The 17,107-nt window shown below is 42.1% G+C and overlaps 1 protein-coding gene across 1 annotated transcript in view; it reads right to left on the reverse strand.

The window, feature by feature from the left end:
- tup (LIM1_Isl and LIM2_Isl domain-containing protein tup) overlaps window positions 1–17,107 on the reverse strand; it is a 508,313-nt gene that overhangs the window by 201,813 nt on the left and 289,393 nt on the right. Inside the window, exon 2 of the mRNA XM_067142241.2 lies at window positions 4,806–4,995. Coding sequence (XP_066998342.1) covers window positions 4,806–4,995 — 190 coding nt within the window. The remainder of the gene's footprint in view (window positions 1–4,805; window positions 4,996–17,107) is intronic.

Raw genomic sequence — 17,107 nt, forward strand, 5'->3', positions numbered from 1 at the left:
CTTAAGGCCACGTCCGCTTCCTTCCCTCTTCCTTGCCTATCTCTTCCACTCTTCCCATCCCCCCCGCAAGGCACCTGCTCAGCATAGCAGGTGAGGCCGCCTGGGCGAGGCACTGATCATCCTCCTCAGTTGTATCTCCCGACCTGGAGTCTGAAGCTCCACGACACTGCCCTAGAGGCGGTAGAGGTGGGATCCCTCGCTGAGTTCGAGGGAAAAACCGACCCTGGAGGGTAAACAGATGAAGAAGAAGAAGAAGGAGAAGAAGAAGAACATTAGACTTATGCAATGAACTGTCATCTTTTGTAAATATAGAATCCTTCGAGCCTTGAAGGCTTGCATTCGAGAAAAAGTGGGTTCGAACCCCACTGACGGCATCGCTGAATATGGTTTTCCGTGGTTTCCCCATCCTCGCACCAGGCAAATGCTGGAGTTGTACCTTAATTAAGGGCACGGTCACTTTCTTCTCACACCTAGCCCTTTCACCATAAGACCTACCTGTACCGAGTGAGTTGGCCGTGCGGTTAGGGCCGAGCAGCTCTGAGCTTGCATTAGGGAGATATTGGGTTCGAACTCCACTGTAGGCAGCCCTAAAGATGGTTTTCCGTGGTTTCCAATATTCACACCAGCACCTTGTACCTTGAGGACACAGCCACTTCTTTTAAATTACTAGCCCTTTCCTAATTCGTCGTCACCATAAGGCATATCGGTGTCGTTGTGACGTAAAGCAAATCGCAAAAGAAAAAATGAATGCGTGGGTACTTGCCATCCTCATTCTTATTTGAATCATGTGTTGTTTATTACTTTTAATAGCTCGGTGTTTTTTAAGCTTATTTGAAAAAGAAATAAGAAGGGAAAAATTCTAAAATGAAGCACGTTCGAATGTTAAACATTACCGCAAACTTCTTTTTTCTGCTGAGAGAGAATTTTTCAACAGTGAATGTAAGCACCTTCATTTACCATCGGCTTGAGTCAGAATTGAACGCGCCATCTTGTGCTCAGAAGACCAGCCCTATACCGTCTGAATCTCTCAGCCCGGCAAAATAAAACATAAATTTAGTCTGAAACTTACCACCATTATGATGAAGACGCTTGACCTTTTAAGAGGGCAACCATCCAAGTCTCCGCTATTAGCCTATAGTTCTTAGAGACCATTTTGATGTTACACCGTGTGTCCTTCAGAGTTAGCTGGTTCATGTCCTTCTAGTTGACGCTCATGGGCGTCTGCGTGGGTTTAGTTGTTGGTGGTGGAGGCGATGCTGGTGGTGATGATAATGAGATAGGGAGAGGGTGAGCCCCAGTGTTAAGTCATAGCCTACTCCTGTCGAATAATATTAGGGGCCTGCTCAAGGCTTAACGTCACCATCCAACGGCGTCATATGCCCTCATTCCATATGAACACTGCGGAGAGGTTAGGAATCAAACCCAGACTTTTCACACGCAATTTAGGGTTTACCACCACCTCTCCTACCCTGATCGCCAACATTCTGATGGGTTCCTTATTTTTTATTTTTTTTGACAGAGATATGTCTTGTGGTTGAGGGTCATCCGAAAATTTGTGTAAAGTGACGCGACAAAACGTGTAACGGAAGTGTAACCATAACAACCGTACAGGCAGTGAAATAAGATATGGATGGATGGTCAGACATTGTTACCTAACAAGCGTGCAGGCTATATCTTATGGCTGGTTGCCATCTGAAATTAGCAGCCGTTTATGGATGGCCATGATCGGGAGATGCCCGACTCGTTGGCTGAATGGTCAGCGTACTGGCCTTCGGTTCAGAGGGTCCCAGGTTCGATTCCCGGCCGGGTCGGGAATTTTAACCTTCATTGGTTAATTCCAATGGCTCCTGGGCTGGGTGTTTGTGTTGTCCCCAACATCCCTGCAACTTACACACCTCACATAACACTATCCTCCACCACAATAACAAGCAGTTACCTACGCATGGCAGATGCCGCCCACCCTCATCGGAGGGTCTGCCTTACAAGGCCTGCACCCGGCTAGAAATAGCCACACGAAATTATTATTATTACCGGGAGATATATTTATGATGATTTGATTTTTGCAATGGGAAAAGTGTTAACGATCATGGCCACAAGGTGTGCTATGAATGCGATGAGGAGGCGTGATAGCCGAATGACCTAGGTGACCGCGGGCAAAGCATAGGGATTTTGAAATGTTCCCATGGAGATCCCATGGCTAGGATCACGATATCAGCAGTCAAGTAAAACTACAAGCTTGCTGGTTTGAATAATACGCTCCCATGACATTCGCCTCAACGCAGCAAGCAGACTACCCGCAGCAGAACTAGTATCACGGGTTAGACTACCACGCAGGAGATACTTTGCTGTGGAGCAATGGTTTTCAACGGGTGAGCCGCGAAATATCTCTGTCGCGAGATTCGCTGGATTTGCCACGAATCATCCGATCCGGTGTGATATAATTGGTAACAGTAGTTTAATTAAAATCATTTCACTCAATATTTATTTTGAAAAGGAACAAGTGAAAAATATTCAAATCTATTTTACAGATGATTTGCTTACAATAATAGATTGAGATATTACTGAGAAATTGAGCTGGTAGTTATACGGATGCCTGATTCATGGTGGAATTGAAGACAAACACACATGTATTTTCTGTTCAAATGACGGAAGTTTCTCACATTTCTTGTCCCTCCTGTTTCCCTCCCTGCTGTTTTCACGATACTTGAAATAGGTTTGTTGTCACTTTTCTTATTGTTATATTCTATCATCGACTCATTTTTGACTTGTCTTCTTTCAATCACATCCAAACTAAAGAATTTAAAGAAAAACTAAAATAATGTATAGGGTTACAATGTAGCCTATATCGAATTAACAACATAAGGGGCGTAGCCAATGGGGTGTTACTGGGAGTTAGAACCCCCCACCCCCAACCCCCATCCAACATGGAATTTTTACAAATGAAAATAAACAGAATGTGACAATCAACAAGTGAAACTCGATTCAAGGGTTCGACTCTTTTGAATATTCACAGAGACATAATTGTAAAATCAACAGATTTCTTGAATCAATTTTCAATGAAGCCCCGAAAGTTGGATTTATAGATTGTAATCTGAACATACCATTCGCCGTAAACCTATTCACCTTGGTCATATTGTATTTGTTCTGTATTTTAATGCCAGGAGGAAGTATGTACCATTCATATTAAGTGAAAGAAAGTTCTTTGTCATCCAATATTATATAGTCTTCGCTATAATAATGATAATAATAATGAAAAGAAGAAGAACCGGGGGAGTTGGCTATGTGATTACGGGCGCGCAGCTGTGAGCTTCCATCCGGGAGATAGTGGGCTCGAACCCCACAGTCAGCAGCCTTGAATAATAGCCTCTATGGTTTTCCGCGGTTTCCCATTTCCACACCAAGCAATTTCTGGGGGCGATACCTTAATTAAGGCCATGGTCACTACCTTCCCACTCCAAGGCCTTTCCTAAGCCAGCATCGGCATAAGACCTATCTGTGTCGGCGACGTAAAGCAAATTGAAAATAATAATACTCGCACCAGCTGAGTGTGGCTTTGGCTAGACAGTCTCCTCTCATGCTGAAGGTTAGAAAATTCAATCTCCTCACAGTCAGTTTGGCATTTAAGCAGATTGGAACTATTAGAGATTCGACCGGCCTTCGTTCTGAGGACTCAATAAACAAACGGCGATGTATCAGGAAATGTACGATTCTGGTATAACCGGTATTCAGGAACAAATGTCATCAGTCAGGCGGCATCCCTTATGACCAACAGCTGTTGGCGGAATGTTAAACAAAAATCAACCATCTTAACTCACAATAATAATAATAATAATAATAATAATAATAATAATAATAATAATAATAATAATAATAATAATAATAACATTCGGTTCCCTGGTTAAATGATCAGCGTAACGACCTTTTATTCAGAGGGTTCCGAGTTCTGTTTCCAGCCAGGCCAGGGATTTCAGCGGCATTTGGTTACCTTTTCTGGTTCGGCGACTGTATAGGCCTACCTATGTTATTCCTAACACATCGTCCGGCTCCATGGCTAAATGGTTAGCGTGCTGGCCTTTGGTTACAGGGGTCCCGGGTTCCATTCCCGGTAGAGTCAGAAATTTTAACCATAATTGGTTAATTCTGCTGGCTGCATGTGTCGTATTCATCCTCATTACGACGCAGGTCGCCTACGGGAGTCAATTCAAAAGACCTGCACCTGGCAAGCCGAACTTGTCCTCGGACACTCCCCGGCACTAAAAGCCATTCGCCATTTCATTTCATTTTTTCCTAACACACTTCTTCATTTACAGACAGCACTCCTCTCTGTTAACCACCACAGAAACACATAGCACTTGAATATATCCCTCCACGTAGGGTCAACGTCAGGAAAGGCATCCGGCTGTAAACACCATGACTAGTCCACTTACGTGATGAAGTCCCCACCAGGGTGTAAAGAGAAAGAAGGAAAGAAAGAAGAAAGAAAGAAAGAAAGAAAGAAAGAAAGAAAGAAAAGATTATTATTATTATTATTATTATTATTATTATTATTATTATTATTATTATTATTATTATTATTATTATTATTATTATTATTATTATTATTATTATTATTATTATTATTATAGTAGGACTCATGATTCCAAGTACGTAGGTTCTATAGCCAACAGGCAGAGGCAATTTAATTTTGAAAGACAGAAAAGAGCTTGCTATGCCATAATATTTGGTAAAGACCTCTAGCAGAGCAACCGACAGAATCAATCCATCCACTAGTTGCCAGAACAGTCGAGCAATGAAGGGCGGCTCACCTGACGTAGTCGCGTTTGCAGTACGTTTTGCCATCCCGCACGAAACACGTACACGTCTCGTCCAAGAACTGGTGACACTCGGCACACTTGAGGCAAGCAGCGTGCCACTCCAAGTCCGGTGCCACCCTCAGGATGTACTGGTCGTGGATCTGCGCCCCGCACCCCACACATAGGCTCAGCCGCCGCTTTTCTGGAACACACACAAAAAAACCCTCAACACTCTCATAACCGAAGAAACAACGCTTTCTGTGAAGATCGTCATCACAACTTTCTGTTGATGGCTGGCAATGCCTCTTCAAGCAAAATACAGTATTACTCCATAGTGAGTAAAACTATAAATATAAGTTAATGTAGACAATCAATCCTCCAGATTTCGTTGTTTTTGTTTTCTTTTATTAGCCAGAGGCAGTGTGGCCATAAACAACAATATTAACTACATATCCCAGGTAACTAGCATTGTATGTATGTCAGGTATTCAGCCCGAAGGCTGGTTGGATCCTCAACAGGTTCACCCTTAGCTGTCATAGATGGCCTAGGTGTCACTGAAGGGGCGTACTAGGGAAATGAGGAGTGAGGTAGTTTCCCATTGCTTTCCTCCTGAGCCAGAAGTTGCCATTGCACATCAGTCTGCCAAGTCCACTGAAATGCGTGCACCAACTGACACCGTGATTATTTAAAGGTAAGTACGCAATTAGGATTTTAATAAGTTCTTGGATGACATGGAAAGAAACTTTAATGGGTGTAAATTCATAACGAGATGGAGACGGACACAATATCAGAATGGTCATTGTTAGAGTCAAGTTTCAAGAGTAAGGAATCGAAACTCCAAGATTAATAGCTCCCCATGCTATCGTTGTTATCTTCGAGCAACGTCAATGAAGACACCTACCAGTAGAATGTTAATGGCGTTTTGCTTTGTCCGTGCCTAACACATCAACTGAAAACAAAATGCCAACTGAAACACATACGACAAAAATACACAACGAACCCAAATATTATTTTTAAATAACAATTTCGATAAGTTATCCTACAAAATATTTGCAGTAATTTTCACCTGCAAAGAACTTATGTGCTTATCGTGATGTAATCCTATTTTTTATAAGCCAGAGTACCACACGTTTTTAATGGGTACTTATTTATTACAGGTATCCCTTTAAGTGAAATGTCGTCAAAAAATTAGATACTACCATCTGTGATGTTCTGGAGTCATATTTATTAAATAGGCCTATCTACAGACTTCATAATGTTCTCTATACTTCAGCCTTTCCGTGTACAGGTTTATTTATAATCCTATATTTTGGATTTCAGTAATTTTGCTACATAAAGCAGTTTAACTTTTGATTTTGGGCATATGAAGTAGCCTATTAATAATAAACCATCTGAATTCTAGAGAGAAAATATAACGTCTCCCTTTCGTTGTTAATATAGAGCACTTTTGTCAAGAATCCCCATAATGGAACATTAACAACAGGATCTGGACTTCGACAATACAATACATATACATTTCAGCAGACAAAAGTACAGTTGCTGGCAGTCCTCATGATTCTCAATTGAATATAGTTATAATCTTGAAGACACACTGACAGACAGAGCAAATGCAACACCAAGAAGGAGTGGTCAGAACTTTATGCCAATTGCAGGGTAGACTGACGTCACTGAGGTATGCTCATGATGTGAAATGCGCCGCTGTGCTGCGCACGTAGCGAACGATAAATGGGACACGGCGTTGGCTAATGGCCCACTTCGTACCGTGATTTCTCAGCCGACAGTCATTGTAGAACGTGTTGTCGTGTGCCACAGGACACGTGTATAGCTAAGAATGCCAGGCCGCCGTCAACGGAGGCATTTCCAGCAGACAGACGACTTTACGAGGGGTATGGTGATCGGGCTGAGAAGGGCAGGTTGGTCGCTTCGTCAAATCGCAGCCGATACCCATAGGGATGTGTCCACGGTGCAGCGCCTGTGGCGAAGATGGTTGGCGCAGGGACATGTGGCACGTGCGAGGGGTCCAGGCGCAGCCCGAGTGACGTCAGCACGCGAGGATCGGCGCATCCGCCGCCAAGCGGTGGCAGCCCCGCACGCCACGTCAACCGCCATTCTTCAGCATGTGCAAGACACCCTGGCTGTTCCAATATCGACCAGAACAATTTCCCGTCGATTGGTTGAAGGAGGCCTGCACTCCCGGTGTCCGCTCAGAAGACTACCATTGACTCCACAGCATAGACGTGCACGCCTGGCATGGTGCCGGGCTAGAGCGACATGGATGAGGGAATGGCGGAACGTCGTGTTCTCCGATGAGTCACGCTTCTGTTCTGTCAGTGATAGTCACCGCAGACGAGTGTGGCGTCGGCGTGGAGAAAGGTCAAATCCGGCAGTAACTGTGGAGCGCCCTACCGCTAGACAACGCAGCATCATGGTTTGGGGCGCTATTGCGTATGATTCCACGTCACCTCTAGTACGTATTCAAGGCACGTTAAATGGTTAAATGCCCACCGCTACGTGCAGCATGTGCTGCGGCCGGTGGCACTCCCGTACCTTCAGGGGCTGCCCAATGCTCTGTTTCAGCAGGATAATGCCCGCCCACACACTGCTCGCATCTCCCAACAGGCTCTACGAGGTGTACAGATGCTTCCGTGGCCAGTGTACTCTCCGGATCTCTCACCAATCGAACACGTGTGGGATCTCATTGGACGCCGTTTGCAAACTCTGCCCCAGCCTCGTACGGACGACCAACTGTGGCAAATGGTTGACAGAGAATGGAGAACCATCCCTCAGGACACCATCCGCACTCTTATTGACTCTGTACCTCGGCGTGTTTCTGCGTGCATCGCCGCTCGCGGTGGTCCTACATCCTACTGAGTCGATGCCGTGCGCATTGTGTAACCTGCATATCGGTTTGAAATAAACATCAATTATTCATCCGTGCCGTCTCTGTTTTTTCCCCAACTTTCATCCCTTTCGAACCACTCCTCCATGGTGTTGTATTGTCACTGTCAGTCAGTGTAAGATGAGTTCCGAAATGGAACTGTAGAACTACAGATAATTTACTGTATCTGAGGATAATATGAGATCTCGGTAAAGTATAATATGTATTCGCCGTGTCATACGATCATCTCCGAAAAACATAACATATTCTCTCTTATCAATTTTGGGCCAAGAGAGTCCAATATCCTGCAAAGTATGTGTAAATTTCTATATGACATTTTTACAATGTTCATCTAGCAGTAATTCATTGTACTGCTCAATCTATTATAAATAATGGGTGTTAAAGCATTGGAAATATTTATCTTTTAATTTGCATGTGACTTCGTTGTAATTATAATGCTACGTAATGGAATATTTTAAGATATAGTATACTTTACAACTTGTGAATGAATTTCTGAGTGAATGCCTTATAATTATATTAGAATACGCTACACGTAAAGGAACATTTAAAGTTATTTTCGGTAATGTCGTGATGTTGTGATTAATTTTTAATTTTCGTGTAACATGAGAGTTCCTCTTTTGATATAATTTCTTGTGGTATCTTGTTTTAATTTCGCTGTATTTTGTTGTTATGCAATTTATATTTCAATTATTTTAATTTCGCAGGCATTGCTACCGGCCTGTGTTAACGCGCTACGGCTATGCAGCCAAAGCTCTGCACTCGGAAGACGAGTGGGTTCGAACCCCACCGTCCGCTGTCCTGAGAATTTTTTTTCTGTGGTTTCCCAATTTCACTTCCAGGAAATGCCTGGACAGTTCCTATTCATAGTCAACAGCCGCTTCATTCCACCTCCTTTTATTTACCACCATTCATCTTCATTAGCACTTCAAATGAGGCTTGCGTCGAGAAGGGCATTCGGTCATAAAACTTAGGCCTACCATTATATTTCTTCTTACCTCATCTCCCATACCGTATCAGGAAACGGGACTAGAGGGTAGACGAAAGAACTGGAATCGGAGATAAGGCCTTTTGCGGTTGATGTTATGCTGTATAGAGTAGTTTAGTTAATAAATTACAAGATCATAAGCAACTGCAAAAAGACCTCGACAATGTTGTGAGATGGACAGCAGGCAATGGTATGATGAGAAACGGGGTTAAAAGTCGGGTTGTGAGTTTCACTCATGGGAAAAGTCCTCTCAGGTTTAATGACTGTGTTGATGGGATGAAAGTTCCTTATGGGGATAACTGTAAGTAGCCTACCTAGGTGTTAATAGGGCTTATAAGAAAAGATATTCATTGGGATAATCACATAAACGGTATTGTAAATAATAATTGTAAATAAAGCGTACGGATCTCTGCACAGGCTTATGAGGGTGTTTAGGGGTTGTAGTAAGGATGTAAAGGAGAGGGCATATAAGTGTCTGGTAAAACCGCAACTAGAGTATGGTTCCAGTGTATGGGACCCTCACCAGGATTACTTGATTCGAGAACTGGAAAAACTCCAAAGAAAAACAGCTGTTCTGGGTGATTTCCGACAAAAGAGTACCGTTACCAAAATGTTGCATTTCTGGACTGGGAAGACCTGGGAGAAAGGAGACGAGCTGCTTGACTAAGTGGTATGTTCCGAGCTGACAGTGGAGAGAGGACGTGGAATGAAATTAGTGGACGAATAAGTTTGAGCGGCGTTTTCAAAAGTAGGAAAGACCACAATATGAAAATAAAATTGAAATTCAAGAGGACAAATTGGGGCAAATACTCGTTTATAGGAAGAGGATTTAGGGATTGGAATAATATTGGAATATTGGAATAATGTTCAATAAATTTCCGAATATTTTGCAATTATTTAAGAAAAGACTAGGTAAAAACAGGTGGGGAATCTATCTGCTATAAAGGTGACTGCCCTAAATGCAGATCAATGGTGAGTGAATGACATATATTAGGCCTATTATTACTATTAGGCCTATTATTATTATTATTATTATTATTATTATTATTATTATTATTATTATTATTATTATTGTATATGCGAATAAGTCCATTAGGGCTACTGTATGCAAAATACTTAGAGGCGTACATTTGTCGTCCTTAGTGCCCATATTTCTTTCATTCTTTTACTGTGGGCTTCCTTTCTGTATTCAGACCAGGTTGCTCCAGTCTTCTTCTTTGGTCTTTCCTCTGGGTCAATTTGCCATTTATGAATTTTGGATCTGAAGATTACCCTGTTTTGGACATCTGGTGGTGTTTCAAATTGGTTTTGATTTCGTCAATCCACTTCATTCTGTTTTCATCGAATTCGACTATTTGTTTGGTAAGTCTGTCTGGATGCATTCTTTTAATATGTCCATAGAATCAGAGCCTGCGTTTTTTAACGTGACTGTACGTATTTATGTATTGACTGATTTTCTGTCTGTCTCTAAGTTGGGATTGTCCATGGGTGAGTTTTGGGCCTAAAATTGTTCTTATAATTTTGCGTTCCTTTTTCTCATTGTTCTCAATGTCTCCCTTCCTGTTCAAAATTAGCGCCTCTGATCCATAAAGACATCCTGGTTTAAAGAGTGTATTGTAATGTCTTAGTTTTGTGTGCTTGGAAATATTCTTTTTTGCCTTGGATTACAATTCTGCACCCAATACTTTTTCTTTTACAGTTTGTTTTACGTCACACCGACACAGATAGTCTAGGTCTTATGGTGACGATGGGATGTGGAAGGCCTAGGAGTGGGAAGGAAGCGGCCGTGGCCTTAATTAAGGTACGGCCCCAGCATTTGCCTGGTGTGAAAATGGGGAACCACGGAAAACCATCTTCAGGGCTGCCGACAGTGGGGTTCGAACCCACTATCTCCCGAATACTGGATACTGGCCGCACTTAGGCGACTGCAGCTATCGAGCTCGGTTTTTGTCTTAGACATTTTGGGTTAGTCGATATGCAGTTTCCATCTTTTGGCATATAATTTCATTGCCTTTTGTTTTGAGTCCATTTTCCTGAACTGCTTCTCCGAAATACTTAAATTGTAATAGGCCTAGGCCTACTCGTTTAATTTTGCCATATTTTGACTCCATGAATTTTGGTGCTTGCTTGTTATTATTTTATTATTTTACCGAGCTCGATAGCTGCAGTCGCTTAAAAGCGGCCAGTATCCAGTAATCGGGAGATAGTGGGTTCGAGCCCCAATGTCGGCAGCCCTGTAGATGGTTTTCCGTGGTTTCTCATGTTCACACCAGGCAAATGCCGGGGATGTACCTTAATTAAGGCCACGGCCGCTTCCTTCCACTTCCTAGGCTTTCCCTATCCCATCGTCGCCATAAGACATATCTGTGTCGGTGCAAGTAGCAAAAAATTATTATTACTGTATTATTATTAGCTTATTATTATTATTATTATTATTATTATTATTATTATTATTATTATTCCCAACTTGGTAGTGTAACGGTTAACACCATTAAGTGACGTTCTTGAGGTCCCAGCTTCGATTCCCGGTACTGACATAAATGTAAGATATATAAAATTGACAGGAGGGCTGATATGTGGTTGACGAGTCAAATGCAACTTCGTTAGGAGTGTGCCTGAACAGAGTTGCACCACCTCGGAACGAGGACACAAATGTAGGCCTTTTTTATATTAATAATAGACTAATAAAAATAAGAATCATAATAATAAAATCCATTCATGTTGAACGAGAAACACAACATAAGTGTCTATGGTACATGAATGTCGTTACTGAAACAGTAGTCTTTAACCTGGCTCGATATTTAAATGAAGTATGATGAATGAAGTGTAAACAGAATGCCCAGAATCAGCCCGATGGCTACTGGGAGTTGAGTGTGTGTAAACAAATACCAGAGAGAACCACTTATTAGCCGCACTCCATTAACTACAGCGAGGACGTTGTCCCGCAGAGCATTCCAGAGGAAGGAGCTCCGTGCACAATCCATTTACTTCCAGTCGGGTCCTCTCCCTCTATCCTACATTGGTCGTTATTGACATCGTCATCTCATAGCCTATAAGACATTATAGTTGTAACAATATATTTTTTCCGATCTGCTTTACGTCGGACCGACACAGATAGGCTAGGTCTTATGGCAACGAAATAATAATACATATTATTATTATTATTATTATTATTATTATTATTATTATTATTATTATTATTATTATTATTATTTATTTATTTATTTATTTAACGCTTCGGTAAATCTACTGACATTTGAGTAACTTTAAATACCATCAGACTGGACCTGATCGAATTCGCCAACTATTGTTGGTTCTGATAAAAAAATACATGAAATACAACAGAAAAATGTTAGTGTACTGTCACTTTAAGTTTTAAAATGCCTGTACCTTTGCTATTTTTGCACTATACCGTATTTCTGTGGTGGTTGGTAGTGTAATGTGTTGTCTGAATATGAACAGTCCCTGGGCCAGAAGAATTAATCAGAGACGATTAAAATCCTCGACCCGGCCGGGAATCGAACCCGGGACCCTCTGAACCGAAAGCCTCAATGCTGACCATTCCGCCAATGAGTCGGACAAGAGTTTTGTCTGTGCATTGCTCAGAAATTAAAAAGAATGGCATCTCTGTACTGGTCGTGTCCAGAGGAACAAGGAAATGCACTTTTTAATTTTCCGTCATGTCTGTCTGTCTGTATGTCTGTCTGTCTGTATGTATGTATGTACGGGCATCACGAGAAAATGGCTGAAGAGAATTTAATGAAAATTGGTATGTTAAGTCAGAGAATGATGCACTACAATCTAGGCTATACATAATTGTATTTACGCTGAGTGGAATGGTAGTTTAGGGGAAGGCCTTTTGTTATTAGTGGTCCTATCGAGCCTATAAATACTGCTTCATTACATATAGAATTAAATTTTCGATCATTTATGTCTTACACATTTTTACCATACCAGCTATGATAACAGAGATAGGCCTATTCGTAAATTTCGATTTTTGTTGCTAAGTCCATATCAACGCCGAACCACGAGAAAATGGGCGAACAGAATGTATTGAAAATCGGTATTTAAAGTCTGGGAATAAGGTGCTACAATCTAGGTTATAAATACTTTTTACTCACGCTGTATGAAATGGTAGTTTAGGGAAAGGTGCCTAAAATTTAATGTGTTTAAATACTGTACCTATGAGTTCCAATTGTTTGTCTTATACACTTTTACCGTAGACTACCGATTATGATAACAGAACAATGAATTTAGACTTTTGCTGCTTAGTCCATATCAACGCCAAGCATTGTTAACATGGAAATTGTTTAAAGTTTAATGTTTTTGTCATGATTGACTTAAGGTGTAAAACCGCGTGGTCATCGGTCCCGATCGACAAGAAAAAATATGTTGATCATAAAAAACGAGAAAAGTCGTTAGGGAACGATCGCTTGAAGAATGAGACTAGAGGGAGTCTTGAAAGAAGTAAGGACTGCCTTTACATTAAATGATCTAATATTCCAGAGTCTGAAGAAAACTAAATATGAAGGTCTACAATATCGAAAGCTCATAAAACTGATCAACGGTAGCCTAACATTATATTAACGACTGCCGTGATGTTATTTGTCTCTTCTGCTGCCACTCATCTCCGACAGATGGGATTACTGCAGTGGCGGCTCGTGACCAAATTTTCAGGGGTTTCACAACAAAATTTGTGTTAACGTCTCAAATATACTATATCAAAGTAGAATGCAAATACGAACAAAATCTCTTAAATCATTTCACTAAAATGTCCTTGTACTGTTGCTTCTCTACTCATAATAGAATATGGTAGAACCCTTTTAAACGAGGATACATTTTCCCGAGACTAATTTGTGAGAGTACAAGAAGATTAAAATTACGACTGCCGGCCTGAGTCGCTCAGGCTTTGGCTGAGGGCTTTGGCTTTCTGATCCCGTGATTACGAACACCTGTTCAGAATTACCTACTGGCGAAATCTTCCGGCGATGTAATGCAATAGTAACTTCTGGGAGCTGTGGACAACAGCAACAGAGGAGGTGGCGGGCCCCTGTGGTCAACTGTAATACTATCCCTGGTTTGAGGGTGGTTGTAGAGGGAAAGGCAGATTCCGTAGCGTGCTCCTCGCTTATGGAGATATCTGTGCATAAACCATGACGTCATCTCCATGCGCATGCGTATAGTCTTAAGGCTTATAGCAAAATATCCAGTGTGCTCCCTGGCACTGTCAGCTGAAACGAACAGCTGTCAGTGTAAAGGAGCTTCGATATAGGTCGAATGCTTTCAATCGATTGACGAAATCAGGTCGAAAAAGGGGGGAAAATCGAATTACCGGTATCCATGAATGCGTGAATATGCATTAGAACTGGGTGTTCACGAGCTCATGTTCTCTTGAGAGCCTACCGCCACTGGATTACTGCTGGGTACCGAGTGAAATAGCATGCCTGAATATCGGCGGAAAGTAGCTAGGGAGTTAGATAACTTTGCACATTCTATATGACAGTCCCGCCCAACGACGGGTATTGCAGCTAGTACATACAACGTTATCATAGAACGTATGCCTTTCTGCGTTCAGTGTGCAAGCCTTCCTCCTCAATCCTGCCTTTGGAACTAGCTCCGTGGCCACGTTTATTTCCTCCCCCTGTTACCTTTAAATAATTAAAAACTGAGCCTATTGTCATCGTCTTAGTGTCCCTCTACTCCTCTTACTCTCCTGGGGCGGGAAGGGCCTAGGGCCTACCTATTCTCCTAAGTAACCTATCCTCTTCCGTTCGACTTACATGACCCCACTACAGAAGCCAGTTCATACGCACAATCCCTCGAATCTACTCCGAACTTAGTCTTAATCTCCTCATTGTGGGCATCCTCTCATTAGTATCAGTTCGTAACACAGCACTGTTGTCCGGCTCCATGGCTAAATGGTTAGCGTGCTGGCCTTTGGTCACAGGGGTCCCGGGTTCGATTCCCGGCAGGGTCGGGAATTTTAACCTTAATTGGTTAATTTCGCTGGCACGGGGGCTGGGTGTATGTGTCGTCTTCATCATCATTTCATCCTCATCACGACGCGCAGGTCACCTACGGGTGTCAAATCAAAAAGACCTGCATCTGGCGAGCCGAACATGTCCTCGGACACTCCCGGCACTAAAAGCCATACGCCATTTCATTTACAGCACTGTAAACGTTCCTTCCGTTAGTTCATATTTTATCACGGGTTCAACATCTCTTTCTCCAGAAATAAGCTTCTACACTTACGGCACGCTACTAATGGTAATTCTTATTCTATACCCGTAATATTTAAAGAAGCATTCTGACAGATAGGGCTGGAGGGAGGAGCATTGCACGTGCTATTTCACGGTGTTGCTACATTCCTGCATTCCGTTCTCCTTCCCGCCGTTTTTGGCTCAGTAGTGAGAGGTTTGGCAACTCCAAGCAACTCGAGCCGGCCAGCAGGCTTATGTCTATGGCAACCGCAGTAGGCACGCCCACGTTTCCATGGCAACCATACGCCCTACTCCCTTCTTCCCAACCAGGCAGGCAGTAAACGGACCTCCCTCTAAGAACTGTCAGAATTTATCTTTCAATATTACGACCATAACTGACGTAATTGCTATCAACAAGTTAGGCACGACTGTGGTTTACATGTTTATCTTTCTATAACCCTGTGAAGAGTACAGTACACTTTCTGGTTTGGTTACAAACATTGGTAGAGTCATCAGTGCTGACATATGTAGGGCCTGCTGGTCTGCGTTCTAAATATTCAACTCCAAGAGAGTGAAAATCTATCAATTTAATTTGTATCATAATATGGCTAGTTTAGAAGATTGAGTGTTCCGGTTTTGATACCCAAGAATAACAGAGAAACCATTAACGTGATGAGAATGTGAAAAGTATTTTGAGATACTCTTGTTTTGTTAGTTAATTGTCTATTGAAACTCTTTTGTTGCTATTGTTGCTTCACTCAGAGTTGTGGAACATTTTGTCGTTTCGTCCCGGGTGAAACTTGTTCGGTAGAAGACTTTGTGCAAATAAACTAAAAATCTATATCCATATTACCAGGATTAACGAAATGGGATATTTCAAATCAGACGTATTCCTTTTCTTTCCAAGAGATCGTGGTTATTGATATACAGTGCACTATAAATATAAGACCCGTCGGGAAAAAAAATCAGTTCTCATATGAGAAATCATATAACTCTATTAGGGAGACGAGTCCTAAAGTCTACATGCCCGTTCCTTAATGAAGTCAACAATATTGTGCTTAATGGCCATTATTTCCACATGCGATTGTTTGTGACCTGTAGGCTACCACAATCAGACGTTGGTCACGTATCAAAGATCCGATCTTAGGTCGAGCACCTGGCTTCTGGTGCAGATGACTCTCGAGTCACCCTTAACAGATGGGCTCATTAGCCGTGGAGGGGTCCTTCGTGAGTAAAAGGCAGATAGACTTGACATCACATCCCAGAAAATAATGTAGAACGAGCTCAGAAAGAGATCAGTGTGTGTTGGTTGTTCGTTTGTAATGAAGGAACTAGGTACTCTTTGAATTCACATCTTCAATTACTCACTAGATGGCCTTGTTCATTTCCCGAATGGTCAGCGTAGGTTCGAGGGGTCCGAGATTCGATTCCCGGCCATGACGAGGATTTTAGGCAAGTGTGGTTAATATTCGTCTGGTTCGAGGACTGGGTATTTATGTTTATTCCAATACACCCCTCTTTATACACACACTACACAACCAACAACTAGAGAAAATGCATCCATCCAAACAGCTTTGGTGTCAGGAAGGGCACCTGGTCGTAAAATGTCTACATGTGCGGCACAGTTCGCACGCGTGACACCGGAATGTGGGGAATGATAATTACACATTAACTGCTTCAAACTCTCGCTATCCTTTAATATTGGATTCCAATCCTTCCCATTCATTTTCTATTTTCGAAGTAGCCTATCTTAAGGTTATTTACATTTAGAACGCAAACAGTTGGACAAGTCTGCATAACTAACACGAAACCATTACAGTTGCCCAACAATGAAGAGCTTTTAGTTTCAGAAAAAATCGAATTATGATTCTATTTTACTACCACGGGGCGTCCTGTTTATAAGCAAAGGGGGGTGTAATCTCCTTTCAGCAAAATCTACCGATAGGACCAATATTTTCTCCGGAAATTATAATCTAATGTCATCTTGTAGTGTAATAGCCTCAGTAATACGTTTGTAATACAGGATGATGGAAATTACCCATTTCCCAGCCTTCGTCAATCAGTTTTGTCTTACGAGCGCAAGTATGACCGAATTACCTACTAGGCCCTAAAAGTTTTTACTCCTCACGGGATCACCCTATCTTTGGTCAGGATATTCTGAAATTGCATAGGGGAGGGGAGTGAGGGGGTGGGGGTTGTGAAGTGGTGATAAAAGAACGAGATGGCTTAA

Source organism: Anabrus simplex, chromosome 1 (assembly GCF_040414725.1).
Source record: "Anabrus simplex isolate iqAnaSimp1 chromosome 1, ASM4041472v1, whole genome shotgun sequence".
Lineage (NCBI taxonomy): Eukaryota > Metazoa > Arthropoda > Insecta > Orthoptera > Tettigoniidae > Anabrus > Anabrus simplex.